General features: G+C 57.0%; 1 protein-coding gene across 2 annotated transcripts in view; it reads left to right on the forward strand.

The window, feature by feature from the left end:
- Positions 1-330: 330 nt before the first annotated feature.
- The window catches only part of BCAR1 (BCAR1 scaffold protein, Cas family member), a 42,802-nt gene continuing 20,930 nt past the window's right edge, over positions 331-22,202 (forward strand). The window contains exon 1 of one of the 2 annotated variants that reach the window (XM_010596835.3): positions 331-429. In XM_010596835.3, the coding sequence (XP_010595137.2) occupies positions 418-429 (12 nt within the window). In that variant the 5' untranslated portion in view covers positions 331-417. Of the gene's footprint in view, positions 430-13,571; positions 13,749-22,202 lie in introns of those variants that run through there. The other variant, XM_064273772.1, reaches the window with a different exon arrangement.

Genomic DNA, 22,202 nt, shown 5'->3' on the forward strand with positions numbered 1-22,202 from the left:
CCGGGAGCCCGGCCAGGGCCACAGCGCCCTGGGATGCAATGCGGGGAGTGGGGGTTCTGGCCTGCAAAACCGGGTGGGTAAACAGGAGAGGTTGCTACGGGAGGTGGCCCTTAAAGAGTGGGGTAAGGTTTGGAGACCTAGGCACCTCTATGCTGCCTTGGGCCGACAGAAAAATGACTGGGGTCCGGGTCCTCGCCTTTAACGCGGCCCGCGGCTGAGGAGACGGAGGGGGTGGGGCGGCGCGGCGGCGCATGCGCGGCTGGCGCTGCCGGACCGTCCGGCAGCCCGGAGCTTGGAGGTGCCCGCCGGGAGCCCGAAAGCCCCGGGACCCCGCGCGGGGCTCTGAGCGGGCGGGCCCATCGAGCCCCTAGCCTGCCGGCGCCGCCGTCCGCCCGGGCGCCGCGAACGGCGGCCAAGATGTCCGTGCCGGTGAGTACCGCCCGCTGCCCGCCACCCGGCTCGGCTGCTCCCGGCCGGGCCTGCGACCTCGTGCTGCCCGCTGCGGGCCCGCTGCCACGGGGGCTCTCGGACGGGGTCGCCCCACCTGGGCCTGCAACAGCTGCGGGAGGGCAGGTTGGGGGCATCTCCCCCGAGCCTCCCACTTAGCTTCTACCATCCCCTCCTCTCCCAGGAGGGCCAGGTCGGGCTGGGGTCCGCGCTGCCCTCTCGGGTACCCCCAGGACTGACAAGCGGGGTCCATGCTGCCCTCCTGGAAACCGTACCCCTACGTTGGACAGCTGCCCTGCCGTCCCCCAGGGACCTCACCAGAATGGCCAGGCCTGGGGCGGGGTCTATGCCTGTCCCCGGAGACCCTTTCCCTCTCTCCCCGCCCCCCGTCGACGGCTTGGCTGGGTGGGCGTCTGCGCCTCCCCCTCCAGGACGGCTGTTGTGCTCACTTTCTCGGGAAGTTTTCCTCTGGCCACTGAGCCCCTTTCTGAGCACAGGCTCAGGCTCCTTGCTCCCTACTAGCGGTGGGCATTTTTCGTGGCCCGACAGGCCGGCCCCGGGCAGCCGCTTGGTGAATGGCTTCACACTTGGCTCGGAGCATCTTGGGTCTTCTCGGCCTCTTGTCCTGCGGGTGGCGAGTAATCCTGGAGACCCCCCCGTGACCAAACCTCAGGTACAGGCCCCAGCCCACTTTGCAGATGGACAGGCTGAGGTGGGAGGGAGATGAACCAGAGGTCCCGCCGGAAAGGGGCGCCACCCGCTAGCTGGAGATGTGGCCTCCGGCCATTGTTTCTTTGCAGGGTTAGGGGCTTTTTTCTCTGACAGGAATAGGCAGTGGGCCGCGGCTCCCAGCCTACCCTGGCCTTGTTTCTGGGACTGCCCCCCACATGAGGGCCCCCTTCTTGCCATGAAGCAGACAGTTGGGGCCTTCTGGCAGGGCAGGCTGGCCTTTTAATTAACCAGCGTAGAGTGTGTGGAGATTATTGGATGAGAGCTGCTGTGTAAGTGCAAAGCATTGTTATTATGGAATTAAAGATCCCAGCTTTACCCGCCTCCAGAAGCAGTAATGCAGAGTTACAGATGAAAAAATTAGGGCTTCCAGACTGTGCTGATGTGACCCCCCCCCCCAACCCCAATCTCTTCTGGTTCAGAGCATAATTGCCTCATCTTTGAAAGAAGACAGAAAATGCCTGCCAAGCCCTTCTTCTCCCTTGCTCAGCTTTCCTGCAAAGCTCTGGGCCTTTTCCAGCCCAGGACATCAGGGAACCTCCCTGCCCCTGTAGGCACTGACCAGAGAAATGAGGTGGACCAGCTGGACCTGCTGGAGGGTCTGGGTCTTCAGGGCCAAGGGAATATGATGTGGAGAAAAAGAGGCCAAAGGTTGGGGGGGCGGGGGGGCAGGGCCACATCAGACCCTGGGCTGACCGCTATTGGGGAGGTCTACGTTTGATGTGGTTTGGTTGTCCACAGACACTGCAGAGCACTGAGAGGGGAGCCCGGGAGGGTACCCAGACCCCTTGTCTTACGTGACTCTGCATAGCCCTACTTGGCTCTGTGCCTCAGTAGCTGCATCTATAACAAGAGAGGTGTGGGCGGGTGGACCAGGGTCTGTGTGTGACTTGGACAGACAGGCATCATTGTGGAGGCAGCAGCTGAGGTCAGCTCAGTCTGTCCTCACCATCACCTGCTCCAAATCAGGTCCTCAGGTCCCACCCTCCCACCTGCAGCCACAACCCTTGGGGATTCTGTGGGAGTGGGCAGGGGTCTCACTGTCAGCCCCCTGTGTGGCTGGGCTGTCAGAGCACCCAGACTTTCTCCTGGGACCTTGGCCAGTGCCTGTGGTGGTGGGACCAGAAGGAGCAGTTCATTTCTGGAGCAGCTGTGAAATGTTCTGCAAATTGCTTTCATGTGCTGGGTAGGCCCTGCAGAAGCCTCAGGGCTGAGTCGGCCTGCTCAAGCCCTGCTCTCGGAACCCAGAATGGTGACGGCCCATGTGGGCTTATAGACACATTAGGGTTTTAAGCACACTTGTTCATTTGGGTAGTCTTTTCCTGGATGGAGCTGACACAGGCAATTTGGAACACAGAAATTACAAGATGCTTCAGAACGAGACAGGGTGGGAAGTGATGTCAGGGAGAGTAGGGGTTGTGGTGGGCCAGGTTGATCTGTGAGTGACTCTGAGTGTTAGCACAGGAGGGCGCTCTAGACATTGGTGGTCTGACCCTGTCATTTGATCCAAGCCCACACACGCAGGAGTCTGGATCCCAGAGGGGGCAAGGTACACAGGGTCTTCCTGACCCCCTACTCAGTGCTGTTTCCTCTGCCCCAAGCTGAGAGCAGTGATATCTGGCTTCCTCTTGGGCATGGCTGTGCCACCTGCCTCAGGCCTCTGGACTGGCCAGCATTGGCATGGGATCTGTGTTTAGGAGTGGCACGATGCTGGATGCTCCCTGGAACTGTCAGAGAGGCCAGTTTCCAGCTTGCAGAGAAATTCTCCTGCTGTTTTCCTGCCTCCTTTCCTGTCTGTGAAATGGGTGCAGCCATTCTGCCCCTCTACTGTTCCTTTGTTGTGTGAAGGATGGAACCTTTCAAGAAGTGATGGTGCAGACGTGTGGCATGCATCCCGTGTGGCATGCATCCCATGTGCCAGACACTGTGCTCAGGGACAGTGTGTCTTGCCAGGGTGGCGCGGCCAATAAGAGGCAGGCACTGGGTGGGAACCAAGTCTGGCAGAACCCAAAGCCAGAAAGTGACTGTCATACCTCGTGGCCTCTCTAACTGTGGGGACTGTGGCCTGTTGAGCCATCACAGAGGTCGAGGCTGCTGAGAGGCCGACCCTCTGCTGAGGCTTTCCAAGTGTGAGTTTGTGTAACCCACTCAGAGCCCCTGTGAGGCCAGGCAGCATGCCCAGGGCTGTGCAGCAGGGGTCAGTCTAGCCCTGTCTGGCCCCAGTGGTAGTCACTGGAGATCAGTGGGCTGGTTTGGCATCCAGTTGAACGTCCTGGTTTGCACATTCTGCTAGCAATCCCTGGAGCCCCCTCTGTGTCTAGCTTTGTGCCAGCCAGGGCTGTGAGTGGGAGAGCTGGTGTGGGAGCAGGAAGGTCTGCCCTGGGGTTCACAGCGGGTTTGGGCAGCCTGGCAGCAGACAGTGAAGCCGGGCAGGATGGGCTCAGGGGACGATGGAAAGAGGCAAGGTCCAAATCCAAAGTCCTGCTCTGGCCTCAGCATGGCTTGCAGAGCACCTTGGCACACCAGCTCCTGCCACGGAGCCGTTGCTCCTGCCTGTCCCTCTGCAGAAAATGATCTTCAACCTCCTGCCCCTTCCACCAGGTCACTCCTGCTCATCCTCGAGCACTCAGCTAGGGTGGCACTGCTCCCTGAGGAGCCCTCCCAGACCCCCTTGTATGACTGTGCATTTATTGATGGACTTGTTTGATTGCTGTCAGACTCCCTTGACAGACTGTAGGCTTCGCCAGGGCAGGGCCCATGGCTGCTTGGCTCCTCTCTCTGCTTCTCTCCCCAGCTTATCCCTGCCACCTGCTGAGAGTGTGGCCCTGGGAGCATCATGGAATCCCTACAGGTGCAGAGAGTCAGGTGTCCAAAGCCGCTGCCCTGGGGGCCTTGTCGGAGGCTGGCAGGGGTTCCCAGGGAGGCTGCTCCAGGACTGGAGGATATTTGGTGGGCCAAGGGCAAGGGCTCAGGAACGAACAGTGCTGGCTCCATGGGCTTGGGCACGTTGTTGAACCTCTTTAATCCTCCATTTCCTCATCTATATGGTGGATGTTAATAGCACTGAGCTCATGGGGTTTTGTGAGAACTTGGTGAAGGATACACAAAGCTCTTTGTAAGAGGCTAATAAGTCATAGCAGCTTGTTACCTTTATCCTGCCCCATTTTGCTGGTGCGGTGGTCCAAGACCCGCTCCTGGCTCCTGCACAACCAACCCATGGTGCTCAGCACCCTGTCCCCACAATTCTCTGGGGCCTGCCCAGTCTGCTGGCTCCAGAGGCTTCCAGTGGCCCTTTCTTTATGGTCAGTGTGGTTCCCACTGAGTCCTTAGTAGTGAAATAGCCCTGGCCCTTCCTCCAGGTGACTCCTTCCTCTTGAACCTTGGATGAGCAGGTCCTTGTTCTCATCCTGGCAACATAGCGGCCTCCAGTAGGGTCAGTCACAAGCTGGCCCACCACATTCCAGGCCAGGTGGCCCTGAGCACCCCCAGGAGTAGGGCACAGAGTTGCAGGTGGTAGGACAGGGAAATGGTGCTGGCTGGGTCCTCAGGTGTCATCTGCAGCAGCGTGGTCTAGCAGGGGCAGGCAGGGCTGTCAGAAGGCAAGCCCCTCCTCAGTGAGTCCTGGGAGGTGAGCAGCAAGGCTGTCAGGGTGAGCCCAGGGTGTGGGGCAGCACCACTGACCTCCCTTGTCCCTCTGCTAGGCATGAGGCTGTGTTCCCAATGGTGTATTCTCTCTAGGCACCTCCTTTCTTGGTACTCATCATTACTTCCCCAACCTTTGACTCTGCTTCATTACAATAGCTTTTATCTCAGTCAACCCCTGTTGTTTCTCTGGCTCACTCTTATTCACTGTTAGCTGGGTCAGTTTTGGGGGACCTTGGTAGAGGTGACGACGGATGCTTGCTCTGGAAGAGGAGGCAGTCACAAGTTTTGGCTCTAAAGCTAATTTCTTCTCTAAGAGGAGAGTAGAAGCTGAGGGGGCTTTTTAACGAATTTAATTTATTATTTAAACCCCGCCAAACTCCAAGAAGGATTTGAAGTGGATTATAGTGAAAGATACAGATAGCCAGGGATCCTCAAAAGATCCAGAATTACGTAGTATATTAGGAAGGAGAAAAATTATTCCAGAAAACTTGGCCGACTAGGCATGCCAATTTAGCTTTAAGCTCCCTGACAGCCAGGGCAAGAAGGGAAACAGGATGAGTTTAGGATTGTAATACCTGTTTCGATATTTCTATATGCCATGTGATTTTTTCCTCTGAGCTTGTTTTGCTAGTTGAAATTCTTTTATTGAAGTAGATTTCATACATTGTGAAATGTACAGATGTTAAGTGTACAGTTGGATGAGTTTTGACTTATGTAGAACCTGGTGTAACTGTCAATCAGATCAAGATAATGAACATTTCCACACCCTTAGAAAGTTCTTTAATGCCTACTTTCAGTCAACCTTTCTCCTCCCTTCGCTCCCTCTACAGAGTAACCACTATTCTAATTTCTGTTACCATGGCTTAGTTTTCCCTCTTCTTGAACTATATATAAATGTAAATATATAGTAGATATGCTTTTGAATTTGGTTTATTTTACTTTGCGTAATGGCTTTGAGATTGTCATCCGTGTTGCCTGTAGTTTATTCTTTTTAAATTGCTGAGTAGTGTTCAATTTTATGACTATATCATTATCCATTCCCTTGCCCATAGATGTGTTTCTAGTTTTTGTATGCCTTATATTTTTAAGTGCTGGGACTCTGGTGTTATTGTTGGTGTCATGCCCTTATTTCAGTATTTTGTAAAACCTGACATCCAATCATGTATGCCTTGAGGCGTACCCAGAGAGTTATGTGCCACAACATCCTGAACAAGGTACATACACCCTGTCCTGTTCACCCGCCTCCCAGGTATCTTAGGGCTTGAATTCCCGCTTACCAGGTTACCTGTTAGGTTAAGGGCCTTGCGGTTTTGAGTCACCTGTATTTCCTCAGTCTGCTCCAGAGATCCTGGCTGGGAGAGGTAGGAGAGGAAGGATCCTGTCCTGGGAGTGGATGCCTCCTCTACTGCCTTTCCCCTCCTAGCCAGGGCAGACCCCTGTGCTCCTGTCACTCTGTCCCTGGATATCTGCCAAAACACCCCCCCAGGTAGATGCTCCTGGCTGCTCCTGCTGCAACTCTGGGAGCCCTGAACCCGGTAGGCAGTGGGGTGCCAGCCCCTGCCCCACCACTCAAGAACTCAAGACTGAAAAAAACAAAAAAAGAAGTCAAGACGGTGAGGGGTGGTGCTGTTGAGAGCCACATCCTGCTCCACTCCTCTGGCCCCTTGGTTCTTCATACCCAGGTAGCTGGCACACCTGTGTTCTTATTACAAGATTTTCCCCCGCAATGAGTACCGGGAAACCCTAGTGGCATAGTGGTTAAGAGATATGGCTGCTAACCGAAAGGTCAGTGGTTCGAATCTACCAGGCGCTCCTTGGAAACTCTGTGGGGGCAGTTCTACTCTGTCCTATAAGGTTGCTATGAGTTGGAATCAACTCCACAGCAGTGGGTTTGGTTTTTTTTGGTTTAATGAGTTCCCAATGAGCTTTAGGAAACCCAGGTGGCGTAGTGGTTAAGAGCTGCGGCTGCTAACCAAAAGGTCAGCAGTTCGAATCCAGTAGGCATTCCTTGGAAACTCTATGGGGCAGTTCTATTCTGTCTTGTAGGGTCGCCATGAGTCAGAATCAACTCAACAGCAGTGGGTTTTTTTTGTTTTAATGAGCTTTAGGTACTTGTAGCAAAAGATTCACACATCTGCTCAAATCAGAGAAGCCTCGCCTAAGAACCTTATACAAAATATTCCTCCCTGTTGCTCTGTTCCTCATCACCACAAATGTTCATGGATTTATGTTTGTGCACTTTCCCCCAGCCCTGCACACCCTGGGGTGTGGACATGGACTGTCCTGCTCACAGCCATGTCCTAGTATAGCATGGAACAGACACATAGGTTCTGAAAGAGTAGCCATCACATCAGAAGATGTATAATGGTGGACACCTTAACCAGCCCCTCCCCACTCAACCACAGGCTGAGGGGCTGCCCTGCCCACCCCTCAGTGCTGGCTGGTGGATCTGGAGGGTGACAGAGCTCCCAGGAAAGATTTTGCCTCAGAGGAGGGTTTGTTCCTTTTGTGGTTCAGGGGCTTGGGGAAAGAGGGGGTGTTTGTGGTGGCGGTGAGGAGAGGGAGGGTTCAGCCGAAGCATTGGGCTCAGTGGAGTATGCTCCTGCATGTGGTGCAGGCCACAGGGTGCACCCTGGCGCCAGCGCAGTGGGCCAGGGTGTGTGCATGAGCTGGGTGGTTGTGCAGACTGGTTTCCAGTGAGGCTGTCGTCAGCAGGGCGCTGGGGTGCACTGTGCCCTGCACAGTTGCATGTGCCTTTGATCCCATGGGCCTAGGGGTGGGGAATACAGCTGCCCATGGTGTTACATTTAACAGATGAGCATACAGAGGTTTTTAGAGGCACAGTGACAGCTGAAGTTCCCAAGGCCAGTTGAAGTCATTAACCTTGCCCACTCCTGTCCCTAGAGGCTAAACCTAAGCAAGGGCTCTGGGCCTGGGTTTCCTGGCAGGTGGAGCCTTTCTGTGTAGGCTGGAGCAGGCTCAGGTGGGATGCCCAACCCCACACCACCCCATGGAGGGGGCTAAGGAGGGAGAGAAAGCAGTGCTTTCCCAGTGGCTGCTATAGCTCTGCCTTCTCCATACCCACTCCTTCCTGCATCCCACCCTACTTTCCCCAGCCTCCTCCTATGACTTGCTGGCCCCCCAGGCCTGAATACCCCAGCCCAGTGGTTAGGCAACCCTGTTGTGTCTCTCTGTGAGCATCTGTGGGTGCAGGCACCTGTGTCCCCGGTGGAAGCAGGCTAGGGGTGGGCAGCAGATGGCATGTGAAGTCACCCCCCTCTGGCTACCCTGATATGCTGGGGCTGGTTGCCATGGGGAGAGACGAAAGCAGATGGCCAGCCTGGGGAGGCCTCCTGACCACACCCTTGGCGGCCACCAGCAGCTGAGCTTTTCCTCTGGTGACAAGGACTTGTCCCCTTGCTTCTCTCCATCCCAGTCTTCTCCAGCCAGGACTAAGCCCCTCCCTCCCCCCCTCCCTTCTGCCAGCCTGCTTCCGTCCCCAGGCAGCTCTGCAGGACTGCAGTGGGGAGGGGCTGCCCTACCAGGATACCAGGAGGACAAAAGGCACGCCCCTTACACACAAGGGAACACTGGACTACCTGCTAGGAGAGCGGTGGGGAGGTGGAAGAGGAGAGTGAAGAAGGGAAGGGGGACTCAGGCCCTCTGAGGTGGGGCGGAAAGCCTCTGGGAAGTACTCCAGGGCCCGGCCATGTAGGGCGCACCCCAGCCTTGGGCCTCGGAAGCCCCTTCTGAAGCCAGCACCTCTCTGCAGTTGCCTCCCTGCTCTTTAATTTTCAAATTAGAAAAGCAATTAAAATAATTTGGAGAGTTATTCTGCTCCTTCCAGTTCCTGTTCTGGAGAGAGCCGGAATGGAGGAGGGAAGTGGGTGGGGCCCTGGATTCAGGAGGGCAGGGAGGCCAGAGTCCCTCCCTCAGAGGCAGTGTCCCAGCCCCTGTAGCCCAGCCCTACACCCAGGTCTCTACTTCTGGTTGTGAGAACTGGCCTGAGGGGATGCTAGAGGGGATGACAGCTGGATCAAGGCAGAGCATCCCTGCTCAGGAGGGTGGCTGGGGCTAGAGTGCGGTTTGGGAGGGTACTTGGTGCCAGAGTGTAGGGCCCGCCTCCTTCCCACAGTCCTCTATCACCACTGGAATGAACAAATGAACTGCTTCTGTGGGCACTCCAGCCTTGGGGAGCAGGGGAGGATGGATTGGAAGACTCTTTGTGGTTGACAGCTCCAGCCCTAAGAGTGAACACTCTCCCTGCTTTGAGTCATGGGCATTGCTTTTCGCAGGGACACGCCTGGGTAGCTGGATGGGTGGGTTATGCTTGTAAGCTCTGCTACTTCCTGGCAGTGTGACCTGAGCAAGGCGCTGCCCCTGTCTGAGCCTCTGGGTAGTACTGTTTCTGTCCTGGCCCCCAGGGCGGCAGTGAGACCCCTGACTTCTGGTGTGTGAGGGGCCCAGCCTGTGTGGGCTCACCTCTGTGGGCCAGCCCATCCCACCTACAAGGGTCCCTGTATCCTCGCCCAGGCAGGGCAAGCTCCAGCTGGCAGCCTGGCTTTGAGCTTGCTAATAAGGGGCATGGCTAGCCCAGGGGGAAGACGTCAACTCCTGTGGCCCTTCAGATACAGTCTATGGTCTCTTCCTGCCCCTGGGGCTGGCAGCACTCACCTCCGGCCTCAGGAAATCCTCTCCTGCTGCTGCTCCCAGCCCTGCCATCAGCTGACCCACCAGGCCCACTCTCCTGTGCAGCTGGGAGAGCCAAGACTTGGGGAGGGGAAGGGTCTGTAGACATCGCATTGTGCAAGCCATTTTTAGCCTGCTCTTTTCACTCAGCATGTCCCAGGCATTTTCCTCCACTATTTCGGTTCTCAAAAGTGGCCATCTTAGTAGCTGCACAATATTCCATTGAGAGGCTGTGGTCTGCCTAACCAGTCCCCTAGAGCTAGGCATTTAAGTTATGCCTCCCCCCTTTTGCTGTTATAAATGCTGCAACAGACGTTGTTGGATATAAAGCAAGAATAGCTCTTTTGTACAGTGGTTCTATACTGAAGGATAAGACCCCAGAAAGCCAGAGGGCAGGAACCACATCCCCAGCTTTTCTCCCCACTTAGGGTCTACTCTAAGCAGCAGCCCTTCCCCCCAGTGGACACTTTAATGAACAAACGAGAACCAGTGTCCCTGCATGCCAGGACTACCATGTTCCCTGAACAGACAGCTGCTCCAGGCCCTAGGGGTTGGTGACATCCCCTTCAGCCTGTGAGCTCATCATCCTCAGCCTGGCCGGAGGTACCAGGCGACTCCTCACATGACTTGAGGACCGTCCAGAGGTGTTGGTGTCTGGGCAGTGCTCCTGCTATCTCCCTCCACCGGCAACACTCTCTAGATCCTCCTCTTCAGTGGCCTCCCTCCTTCCTGCCTGAACATTTCCCTGAACCCCTTGCTTCCCACCAGTCCCACTGGGTGTGTGTATGCATTTGCGCGGGTATGCCTCTCTCTCTCTCTCTGTGTGTGTGTGTGTGTGTGTGTGTGTGTGGCCCCTCATTTCCCTCCCCCCAGCCTCAAGACTGGGGCAGCCTCTGGTTTCCTCACCCAGGCCAGCTCTTCCCACCAGGGCCAACTCTGATGTCCCACCCAATTAGGAAATACTTTACGCACCCCCAGCCCCCTAACGGGGGCTGAACTTCAGTGGGGTGGTGATACTGCTGGGCTCTTATAAGCCCCCAGTTCTGAGCTCAGTTTTGTCTGGGGGTGTGTTTGGATCTCAGCTGCCTGTCCTTTTGGTGTCTTGAGTGTGACAGGGGCTTTTGCCATCAGAGCCTGCAGTGCCCTGCCCCTTGATTCCCTTCCTGCTTTGTCCTGAATGTGCTGCAGGGTGACTGGGGGGAGGGGGGGCCACAGTCTAGTAACCCTATCATCCCTTGCCTGGCTGCCAGCTCTGTCCCTTCTGTGGCCGGGATGGGGGAAGGGATGGGCAAGGGTCAGTACACTGTGCATCAGCCTTTTCATCTGTAAAATGGGGCTAATTGTGGAGCCTGCCTCATAGGATTGCTGTGGGCCTGAAATGGGCACATGGCCTCTGACATGGGGCTGGGCATAGAGGCATTGCTGGGTACCAGGTGCTGCATCACTGTGTCACTGTCAGCACTCCTTCACAGTCAGAGGGGCTGGGAGGCTGGACTGGGGGTGGAGTGATGTTCTGCTCCCTCAACTGCCCCAGCCAGAGCCTGCCCAGTGGGTACCTGTCCCCCACCCTCTGGCCTGGGAGGGGGTATTCCTCCGTACCCCCCCCCACACACACACACAGTGGGAAGCAGACCCTGAGGCCTTGTTTCCAAAGCGGAAATGCCATTCTGGGAGGCAGGGACTTGGGGGGGGGGGAGTTTAAGTGGAAAAGGAGCAAATTTTTGAAATGCCTTTGCCTGAGCCTGGTTCCCCTCCCCCGCCTGCCCGCCCACAACAGCAGTCCTGCCCCAGCACTGCTTTAATCCAGCTCCAGAGATGAGGAGGGTCTCCCCTTCCCTGAGATCCCAGCTAGCCTCCTTTCTGAGCCCCCACCCTGTGGCCAGCTAGGACAAAGCAGAGGCCAGTCCTCTTGAAGGCCAGGTTTTTTGTGTTCCCCACTCCCCTTCCCTGCAGAGACCTGCTGGAGAGGAGTCCCTCCAACCCCCAACACAGATTCCCTTGCGTGGTCCAGCTGCTTTAGATCTGCTCCCTTGGAACCTGGAGAGCCAGCTAGCTGAGGATTCAGTGGCTAGACAGAGTCAGGGTTTAGGAGGGGGCTGGGGCCATAGTTTTCCTGCCTGACCTTGGGGCACAGCTTTGGAAACAAGCAGGAAGGTGTGTCCTGAGAGTTGGCGCCTCTTCTGTGGGGAAGTGGACTACTTGAGGGTATCAGCTTTGGGGAAGGCATAGGGTGGCAACTGGTTGTCTTGTTTCTCCTTTCTCGGGGACCCTGGGTCATAGTGTCCAAATCCCACTGTTTCCCACCCCGCAACCCCATGCTGTGAATGCTGTGCAGTGGTTCACTGGGATGCTTTTGGGAAATGCAAGTGCCCAGGTCCCCCACTCCCACTTTTTCTGGAGGTATGGGACCTAGGAATCTCTCTTTCTCTTTTTAAATTGTACTTTAGATGAAGGTTTACAGAACAAACAAGCTTCTCATTAAAAGCAGTACACATAATGTTTTATGACATTGGTTAACAGCCCCACAACATGTCAACAGTCTCCCTTTTCAACCTTGGATTCCCTATTACCAGCTTTCCTGTCCCTTCCTGCCTTCTATTCCTTGCCCCTGGGCTGGTGTGCCCCTTTAGTCTCGTTTTGTTTTATGGACCTGCCTAATCTTTGGCTGAAGGGTGAACCTCGGCAATGACTTCATTACTGAGCTAAAAGGGTGTCCGGGGCCCATACTTTTGGGGTTTCTCCAGGCTCAGGCTAGTAAGTTTGGTCTTTATGAGTTAGAATTTTGTTCTACATTTTTCTCCAGCTCTGTTTGGGACCCTGTATTGTGATCCTTGTCAGAGCAGTCAATGGTGGTAGCCAGGCACCATCTAGTTGTACTGGACTCAGTCTGGTGGAGGCTGTGGTAGTTGTGGTTCATTAGTCCTTTGGTCTAACCTTTCCCTAGGAATCTCTTAGCAAGCTCTCCTGTGACCAGCCAGACTTGGGCTGCACCAGTCCAGCATCTTAAAGATTAGAAAGGAGCCCAGAGAGGGAGAGGGCCTACCTGAGGTTGCACACCTGGCCAAGGGCTGAGTCTGCTGAGCCCTAGGTGTCAGATGCATATCAGGTGGAGTGAGGGGAGCTGTGGGTCCAACGGGTCTCCTCACTGCTTCCCTGGCACCGGGAGCTGCCTGACAGTTCCACATCTCTGTGAGTGAGTGGCCCAGGATGTTGACCGTCCCAGGATTCAAGAGAAGGTACCCGGGAATAGAACTGTCCAGTTCTGGAGCAGTTTCCTTCTAGATCTCGCCGAAGATAACTTCAGGGAGACTGGATTCAATTCAAGAGGGTGGGAGGTGGGGAGACCCTTATTCCCTGGTGGGCTGGGGCCAGGGCACTGAGTCTTCACAGGCTGGCGCACTAGTGCCGTAGTATGTATGTAGAAAGCGGCAGGCCGAGCTGCCAGCCTCCCCGCCTTGAGTTATCATTCCCGAGGGCCCTTTCAGGGTAGGCCTGACCAGAGTTGGTGCCGTGGTCATTACTATTTTTCCGCAGGCTTGGGCGCGCCCCTTCCCCATTCCCTCTAGATTCAGATCTAAGGCGGACCGCCATATGGATACGCAGAGTGTGAGAATGTCCCGAGATTGGTGGTCCAGCACCTCAGGGGCTGCGGCGTGTGGTGCGCTGGGGGAGGAGGGCAATTCAGATTCGATGGCAACGGGTTTGATCTCGCCCCCCACCCCTGCCCCACGAGGTGCGCGTTCTGGCCAGCGATGGAGGGGCGGGGACCGGCATTTGGGGAGGAAGGGATATCCCGCGCACCAGCGCTAGTCCGGCTCGGAGCTGGGGCCTAGCTCCTGGGGGGCGGGCTGCGGTCCCACTGGGCCAGCGCGCGCCTGCGCCCGCCTGTCCCGTTCCCCCCTCCCCCGCACAGTGGGCGGCTCATTTGCATGGGGAGCCGCAGCGGCCAATGGGCGCGCGCGGCCAGGCATGCCGGGAGCCGGGCTGGGCCAGCTGGGCCGCGGCGGCGTTGGCGGCAGCGGGCGGAGCGAGGTGGGACCGGCTCTGGGCGGTGGTGGCGGTGGCGGTCGCGGTGGCGGTGGCGGTGGCAGTGACTGGCCTGGTGGCGGAGGCAGCTGGCCCGAGACCCGGGAGATTGTGGCGCACTCGGAGCCCCTAGGGCGCGTGGCACGGGCAGCTGGGTGTGTGGTCCTGTGGGGAGCCGGGGACCCCAGCCGCCCGGCACGATGAATTACCTGGTGAGTGCCGGCAGGCGTGGCACGGGGTCCACTAGGGATGGCGGGTGGGGTCTGCGCCCCAGGAGCGACTGGCCCAGTCCGCTTTCGGCTTCGAGGCAACCGTACTGCCCGCACCCGGGCGGGAAGGAGTTAACTGAGTGGCATTTCCTGCTGGACCTGTGGGTCCTGGGAACCACAGGCTGCCTGAGGCTCTGCGGGAGTGGCCCGGGGTCCGAGGTCCTTGGACCCCTCCAGCTTCGGCTGGGGCACCCGGAGGCCAGGACCCCGGAGGAACCTAGACCTGCGCGCCTCGGGGCTGGTTGAGAGGGCCGGGCGCAGGGGCCGCGGGCCGGCAGGAAAGTTCCTGGATCCGGGAAAGTTCCTGGCTGGAGGCCCGCTCTCCCCCTGCGGGCCGCCGCCTGCCGTGTGACCTTGGGCCTGCGCGCCCTGCCTCTGAGCCTCAGTTTCCTCAGCCACGACAGGGGGCGGCGGTCCTCGAGGTAGTGACCGTGAGCTTCCTAGACACGGGGTGGTGGTCTGACATCCATCAGTCTGTTTTGGGGTGGGGGCGAGGGGGAGAGTTGGGGGCCGGGAAAGCGAGTGCGTGGCGTCCTCAGAGACGTCGGCGCAGCCGGAGCGCCATCCCTAGCCGGTTAATGATTCACTCCAGCCCGCCGGCGCTGGATTCCGAGAGCGAGGGCGGGCGGGCGCTCCTCGGCCTTTACCTGCCCTAGTTGCAAAACCGACGATAAGAACCGAATACTGATGGAAGGGGGCCAGGATCCAGCTTCTGCAGCTTAGACGTGGGGGCTTTGCAGTCCACTGTTGGAGGATCTCCTACTCTGACCGTCAGCTGAGCTGGGGAGTCTGTTTTGGCTTCCACAGCCACAGGTACTCAGCCTCTTCTTGCTGCTGCTTGAGGCCAGATGCCAGGGCCATGTGAGGGACTCTGGAAAACTGAGATTTGCTGAGGTCTGGGGGTGCGTGTGAACAGGGGCAGAGGGCCTTAGGTGGGGTTGGGGCCTCTATTTCCAGACTGGGGTCAGCGGCTCCCTTTCCTGACCAGGAGGCTGTAAGCACACGCTGCCAACATCCTAGAGATGCTCTGCTTGCCCTGCACCGGGAGACACGCCCATTTACTCTCTCCAGATGGCGAGCTGGTTGGTCAGGGGTCAGGCCGGTGAGTCCCCGCCCATGGGGAGGCCTGGCAGAGAGAGAAGGTTCCCCCAGGGGAACAGGGCCCAGGTACAGGTAGAGCCCACAGGGAAAGGAGCCTTAGGGATGAGCTGCTGGCATGCCCTCCTGGCACTGGCACTACCACCCTCTTCCCCTGGGCAAGGAAGGAGCCCAGTGGGAGCTAGATGGGGGCAAGGCAGGTCAGCCCCACATTCTTCCAGGAAAGTCACCTGCAGGGAGGAGGGGGGAGGAATGGAGTCTCTGATCACTGCAGTTTGTACTGAGCAGAGGTGTGAGTGCAGTAGGCTGGTACAGTCTCCTCAGGCCTGGGCCGGGCTTGAAGCAAGGGCAGTGCCACTAGGGCATCCTGTCCAAGCAGGAAAGATTCCTGAGGCACAGAGTGGGACAGGCACTGGTCCTCACAGAACTGGACCCAGAGCGCAGTCTTCTGGCATGGCCCTGCATTCTGCGCATGTGCCCTTCCTGTTCTGCCTGGAGTCAGGTCACTCTGGTCCCTAGGGGGCTGCTATGTTCTCCTGGGTCTGGCAACTTTGCAGGCCCCCTCTGACTCCAAGGCTGTGCCTTAGCTCCTGGCCTCCTCCTGGCATCCACTGTCCTTTAAGAAAATCCTACCACCCTTCTTTCCTCTGCCTGGTGGACCCTCTGCAGACCCACCCTCCCTTTGCAGAAGTTCAGAGAGCTGGGGCAGCCAGGATCAAAGCCCAGGGCCAGTAGGGCAGCCAGGACCAAACAGCAAGAGAGGTGTGCTTCCAGGGAGGCCTCCTGGAGAAAGCAGTATGGGTCGGGGTTGATAGGAGTCCTCCAGTAAAAAGACTGGGCCAGACTCCTTTCCCCTGGGTCCTAGGGCCCCAAATAAGGGACCGCAGGGTGGTCTTGCTCCAAGAAGGTGGGGCTCTGCTCTTGGTTATCCCCTTTTCTGGCTCCCTGAGCTCTGGGAAGGGGCTCTGGCCCAACTTTGCTTTCCTGCCCTAACTCCCTCCCACCTGTAGGTGAGTGGGGTGAAGGGTTCTGGCCTGGGGTGGAAGGATTTTGGGGGGCAGGACCTCATCTCAGGCCCCTATCTCTACTGCCCTTCCCAGAAATCAGGGGTTTGGTACTTTTTTTGAGCTGGAGAACCCCATTTTTTGTGGCATTGTGCCCCCACCCCATTTCTGCTCAGGCAGATGGTGCTGCTTCAAGAGCAGCTTGAAGTTGTCATTTAAAACTGGAGGATAGTAGAGCTGTAAGGGGCTTAGGTGTTGGTGGGAAACCAAGCCCTGTATAGAGGAAGTCCTTGCTGTCCCTCCTGGACTGACACTCTGTCCTCTGGCCCAAATGATGGCAAAGCTGGGGTGGAGCAGGGGAGGTTACCCCTATTCTGGGCTTGGTGCTTTTTCTGAAGTAATAGTAATAGCCTCATGCCGAGCTTCCTGCTGAGAGGCCAGATGACAAGAGTGATCTTGAGCCGGTCTGATCCAAAGAATACCGAGATGCTCCCAGGCAAGCCTGGGTCCATTCCTGGCCTGGGTGGCAGCAGTGAGGGTTCTAAGGGGGTTGGAAGGGGCTGGAGGGCAGGGACTCTGCCCTCATGACACCCACATGGGCTCCTTGGTGCTCTGGCCTCAGTCCCACCTGTTCCCACTGTCCACGGTGTGCCAGGGGCTGCAGATGCCATGTGCTGCAGAGGAGAGCCCTCGTGCCTGCTCCACCTCTCTGCTCCCCAGGCTGCCTCTCCTCTGCCCAGCCTTCCAGGGACAGTGCCTGAGATGCTTGCAGGGTGGGGGTGGAGGGGTGGGGAAATACTTCCGGTCCCAGAGTTGGCCCTGGACACAAAGGCATCTGCTATTGCCACTGCAGCCAAGGCCAGGACATGCCTGTGCTTGGTTGGAGGGGCCTCGGCAGCAACCACCCACAGGTGGCTTTTGACTCCCCATTTAACAGACTTTTCCTCTGGCTGCTGGGTTTTGGGCATGGGGCTGAGGCCCCACATAACACTCCTCTCTTGTCTGACCCCATTGGTACTCCTGAGGCAGGTGGGGGAGGAGGAACCTGGGGCAGCTCAGGGCTGTGTGGTTCACCCATGTTCCTGCTCCCTGCCAGCCCAGCACCAAGGACTTGAGCCTGCATCTGGATATCTCAGGTTTTGTGGGAAGGGAGAGTACTAGGGAGATTGTTAGGGACCTGTGACTGGCTGGTTCTAGAGTTCAGCCCACCGTGGGCATGTGGTGGGTGTCTGAGCAAGGAAGAGACATTGTGCCCTAGAACCCCACCTGGAACTGGGAGGCAGGGAGATAGAATGGGCAGGACCCTGACCCACTGTGGCCAGGTGGCTGCTTGCTCTCCAGCAGGGTTCCCAGGGGGCCATGAGCAAGGAGGGATTGTGGATGCTGTAAAAATGGCATGGTGGGGGCATCTGACCTCCTCTAACTTCACAAAGGGGAAAGAGAATCACCATCAGCATCAGCCCACATGAGGTGGAGGTCAGACATACCTCCTCTCTCTAACCTTTTTACCAATTCTAACAACAGCCATCCCTCCCATGGCACTTTCTACTTCTCTGCTGGGTTTTGTAATTGCTTTTAATAGCCATGCAGAACTTAAAGACAGTAGTCCCGATTATGGGGTTTATTCAGGAAGTAACAGTTACAATTCAGGATCAGGAACAACTCAGGAAACTGTTTCAGTCAGGACAGCTACTCAGTGGTGCCCACAAGCAGGCCTCTTTCTGGCCCTTGACCTCTTGGCCCTCGGCCCCTCAGGCTTCTTGGGCCAGCCTGGCCTCTGCCCTGCATAGGCAAGTGTTACACAGCTCTTTAGCTCTTCCAGTAAGTGGCCAGAGATATCTCGCTTTGCCCAGTGAGTGCCTGGAGGCACCCCACTCTGCCAGCATTCTGCCCCAAAATGCTCAACATTCTTACTGCAAGAGCTGGGAAGCCTACCATGCTGTCTCCTGCCTGCCAGTTCTCTTACGCACTTGCTACCTCTTCTCAACCTCTTACACTATCTCCGGTGTCACAGCTCTCTGGCTCCTAAGCATAGGAGATTCTCAGTACAGGGACCCTGGGCCCAAAGAACATGTGCTGCTCCTGGTTCTTCTTGGTAGTAGTGAGGTCCTCCCTTTCTGCTACTGGGATGGCTCGTTTTAAGCTTAGCAGGATGCCAAAACTAATCAATCCTCTTGTTAGGGTTCATACATCTTATTTACATGGTCCCGCCCCCACAAGTGTGCCTTGCACCTTATTTGCTTTATTAGCAAGCTGTCCAATCCCCTTGGTGGGCCATAAGCACCTTATTTGCATAGTCCCACCCAATCATTTGGTGGGAGTTACAAGACCATGGTGAGAAGGGCCGTGTAAAAGCAGCGCATCGTACTGCAGGCACAGACTGCAAGGTGGGCATGCTCATTGAACCTGTATCCATTGGCCACTGTGGGCTCTTTGGGATAAGCAAACAGAATACCCCAGAAATAAATCTGGCCCACGTTCGAGATGGTTCTGAGTATGAAGGGAGCCAGTGTTTCCTGAATGGCTGGTGTGTGAGGTTCTGTGTTTGGGCTGGGGTATGTGGGTGGGTGGTGGTGAGGACAGGGAGGGATGGAAAAGCCCTGTGAAATTTCCACTGCTGGCTTTCGTGAACCTGCGCATTGGCCCAGGCGCCCCTCAGTTCCACTCTGTCATACAGCACTAGCTCACCCTCTGCTGTTGCTGGCTGTGTGACCCTGGTCAAGTCAGGTAACTGCACTGAGCCTCAGTTTCTCTATGGGAAAGGTAGAGGTAATCATAGTATCTCGTAGGGTTGTTTCAAGTGTTAAATGAGATTTTGTATGCAAAAAAAAAAAAAAAAAAACACACACACACTGCTCCTGGCACAGAGTCAGTGCTGTAAAGGTGTTGGGCACTGTTGTTATTATTATCAGTCTAACGCTCATGTCACCGTTGCCCATTTCCCTGTCTGCCCCCCTAGGGACTTGGGTAGGGACCATTTAGTCCCCAGCTTCCTCCTTGAGCCAGCTTGTGGGTGTTGAGAACATGTTTGCAGGGTGAATGAATGCAGGCCAGGTGAGGAGCCCAGCCTGGCAGAGGGATCTTTGGTCAAATGTGGTACCTTTGGTGCCCTCTGAGGTTGGCCCAGGCTGGCCCTGCTTGTAAAGGATTGCTGGGGAGCTTTTCTTTAGGAGGCCGAAGGTGTTCAGGGTCTTGGGAGAGGGGGTGCAGACAGAGTGGGGGCCCTTGCCACCAGGGCATCCAGGAAGCCTCCTTGGAGAGGAGGCTTTGTTACTGTGTCCCTCTTCTCTCCACTTCTAGCCAGCAGGTAGCACCCACCTCTGGAATTGGAGTTTGGGAATACCAGAGCTTCAGAGTGTGTTCAGGGCTCCACGATACAGCTGGCAGAGTCAAGGCAGAAACCTGAATACCCAGCAACTGGCTTTGGCTTCCCCAGGCACGTGCCCACCCATGTCCAAGGCCCCAGCTGCCCTATCTGAGGGCCTGCTGGACTGGGTGGGTCTGGCGCCTAGATGGGCCCTAGGGACACAATAAGGGCCATTCTCAGAGCCAGCCAGGGCCTGTGGGGCAGCCCTGTCAGCTCCAGCATACAACAACCAGGATGTTGTTCCGAACAGGCTGCCTAGCGGGGCCGCCAACTGGAGTGTGTTGGCATCAGGGTGGGGGCTCTCCTCTGGCCCTACTGGGATGAGTGAGCATTAGACAGCCTTCCTGGGTTCCTTTGAATGAGCTGGGAAGTGCTGGCATTGGTAGGGGAGAGAGCAGGGTGGGCTCCCAGGGAGGGACACCTCCCTCTCCATTTAGGGCTCTGCCTTAGCCCCACTCTGCACCCTCCACAATTAACCCACTTAGCAAATATTTGCTAACTGTATATTTTGTGACAGGCCTGGGGCCGTACTGAAGGAGACAGACGTTCCTCCTCCTATCCTGGGTACCTGGGGTGGGGGGCAAGAACTGAGCAGTTAACATGATATTTGGTCAGAATAGAGAGTTGGGAGTAAGGGAGGAGAGGGGGCACTGAGGAGGAGGAGGAGTCACCGATAGAGCCTTTGTGGTGCCATGAACACAGGTGGCTGACAATGTCTGTCCTGAACTCGCTGCTTCGAGAGTCACAGCTGCACCACTCATGAGCCTGGGGCAGAAGCACCCGATTGGCCCAGCCTGGGGCTTGTATCAGTGCCCAGCAGCCAGGGAGGCTGGGAAGCTAGACTCTGGAGAGGCTGGCCCATCCTTCAAGTTGGTCCCTACGATCTTCCACACATGGGGTCCTGGGGAGGTGATGGGGGGCATGGGTGCATGCCCCAAGCAGGAATGCTTGGAGTGGGTAGGCTTTCCCCGCCCAGGCGTATCTGCCATGGAAAGCCACTGTTTGGGTGGCGATTAGTGAGCTCTCCATGCATCACGGTGGAACTCTACCTGCTTGGTCGCCAGGGTCGCCACTCCAAGGTCACCGTCCCCCACCACCCCGCCTGCAGCCCTTGCCAGCTCATTTCATGGTTGCCTGGTTTTCATTCTTCAGGAGTCACCTCAGATGTCACCTCCTGGGGAGGCCATCTCTGACCCCCTATCTACAGTGGTCCTGTCTCACTTAGTTTTTGTCACACATCCCACTTTTCCCCTCCGTCACAGAAAATTATTGTTTGGTGTCTGTCCCACTGGAGGACTGGGTTTGTCGAGCCAGGTCTGCACTGTCTGTGAGTGGGAGCCAGGTGAATCTTTAGTTAAACAAAACACCAGTCCTGTAAGGTCAGGGTTGTTAGTGGTCCCATCTCACCTGAAAGGATCTGGGCACTCAGAGAGGGTAAGGGACTTGGCCAAGGTCCCAAAGCAGTGGGAGGGAGAGCTGGACCAGGTCTGGGTCTTGCTGCTGCTTAGTGACTTGGAGAGAGCGGGGAGGAGTAACGTGTCCTTGGGGAGCAGCCTGAGAGGCAGAGGCCCAAAGGGATGGTGCGTGGCCAGCTGGAGCACTCGGGGGTCCCAGTGGTGCCCAGCACTCAGAGCAGGCCAGGGAGAGGCCGCCTGTGGGGGCAAGCCAGCTGACGCAGGCTGGGGAACTCCCGGTGCCAGGCCCTGGTGCCACGTGCCCAACCAGCGAGATGCTGCCCAGCCTGGCTTCAGCTGCCCCAGACTATACAGTTGCAGCCTCGTTGGCTGCCGGCTCAGTGAGCTCATGCTGCCAAGGCACAGTGGGGACTGACCACCCTGGGAGGCCTAAGGCCCCAGTTGCTCACCTAGGCCTGGGGTGGAGTCCCCTCCCCACCAGACCTCACCCTCGGCAGAGCCCATCCAGCCTCCCTGTCTTTGCCCCTTGGTGCCCACCCTACCTTGGGGACTTGGTGCACAGCCCCACCAGCCTTCCCTGAGCTGCCTCCTCAGAGGTACGGGGCTTGTACAGGGCGATCCCCTCTGACTCGCCTGCAGGGGAATTTTCCTCTGATTCACTTTGCTGGCACTTCCTGTGGTCACCAGAGCAGGGGCTGGGGGACCCAGTGGGGCGGCTCTGTGCTCTGGGGTCACTGGGGGAGGGTGGGTCGGTGTCCCGCCCCCTGACAGGATGTGATTCCCAGAGGCAGGCTGCAGACCATATTTGGGAAGTTGGCTTTTTTTGTTAGCAGCCCAGGCTTGGGGGCTGTGAGCCTGGTGGACTGGAACAGCCCCTGCCTTGCCTGGGCTCTGGCCTCAGAACTGTCACAGCCTCCTCTGCCCATCCTGGCTCGGATCCCAGGAGTTAGTCCATGTTTTCTTCTTCAGGATATGCATGTTTTCAACCCTGTAGCAAGAAATGCTCGTTAAATACAAATTTAAAAATTCTAAATAATGGGCAGGGAGAGCAGCCCTATTGTCTCAAACATAAACACCATTTCTGTTACCCTCTCTGCTCCTTTCTGCTCATTCTGACGTTTTATTGCAGCATCGTTCACACCTCTGCTGTTCTAACTCTGTTGTTATCGAGGTGTTAAGGACAGTACAGCAGTAACTAGCAATTCTGAGGGCACTGCCCTTGGTGCTGAGGTGAGCCCCCCAACTCTGACCCCGAGCCCCTGCCTGGGTGGGTACAGTGTGATTGGGCTGGCTCCTCCCTTGCACTTGGCCCTCCTGGGGTTTGAGGCTCTGAGCTGCTCTGGAGAAATGGTGCCCAGCTGATGGCTTCCTGGGAAAATGAGGGCCTGGGTCTTCGCACCCTGTCCTGGACCCCAGAGCACCTGCTGTCTGCCCCACCCCTCCCATTGTGCCACCCTTCCTCCTGGTGCTGCTCCATCCTCTTCATTATCCTTGGTAGCGGGGGAGAGAGTTT

The sequence above is a fragment of the Loxodonta africana genome, chromosome 21 (genome assembly GCF_030014295.1).
Source record: "Loxodonta africana isolate mLoxAfr1 chromosome 21, mLoxAfr1.hap2, whole genome shotgun sequence".
Lineage (NCBI taxonomy): Eukaryota > Metazoa > Chordata > Mammalia > Proboscidea > Elephantidae > Loxodonta > Loxodonta africana.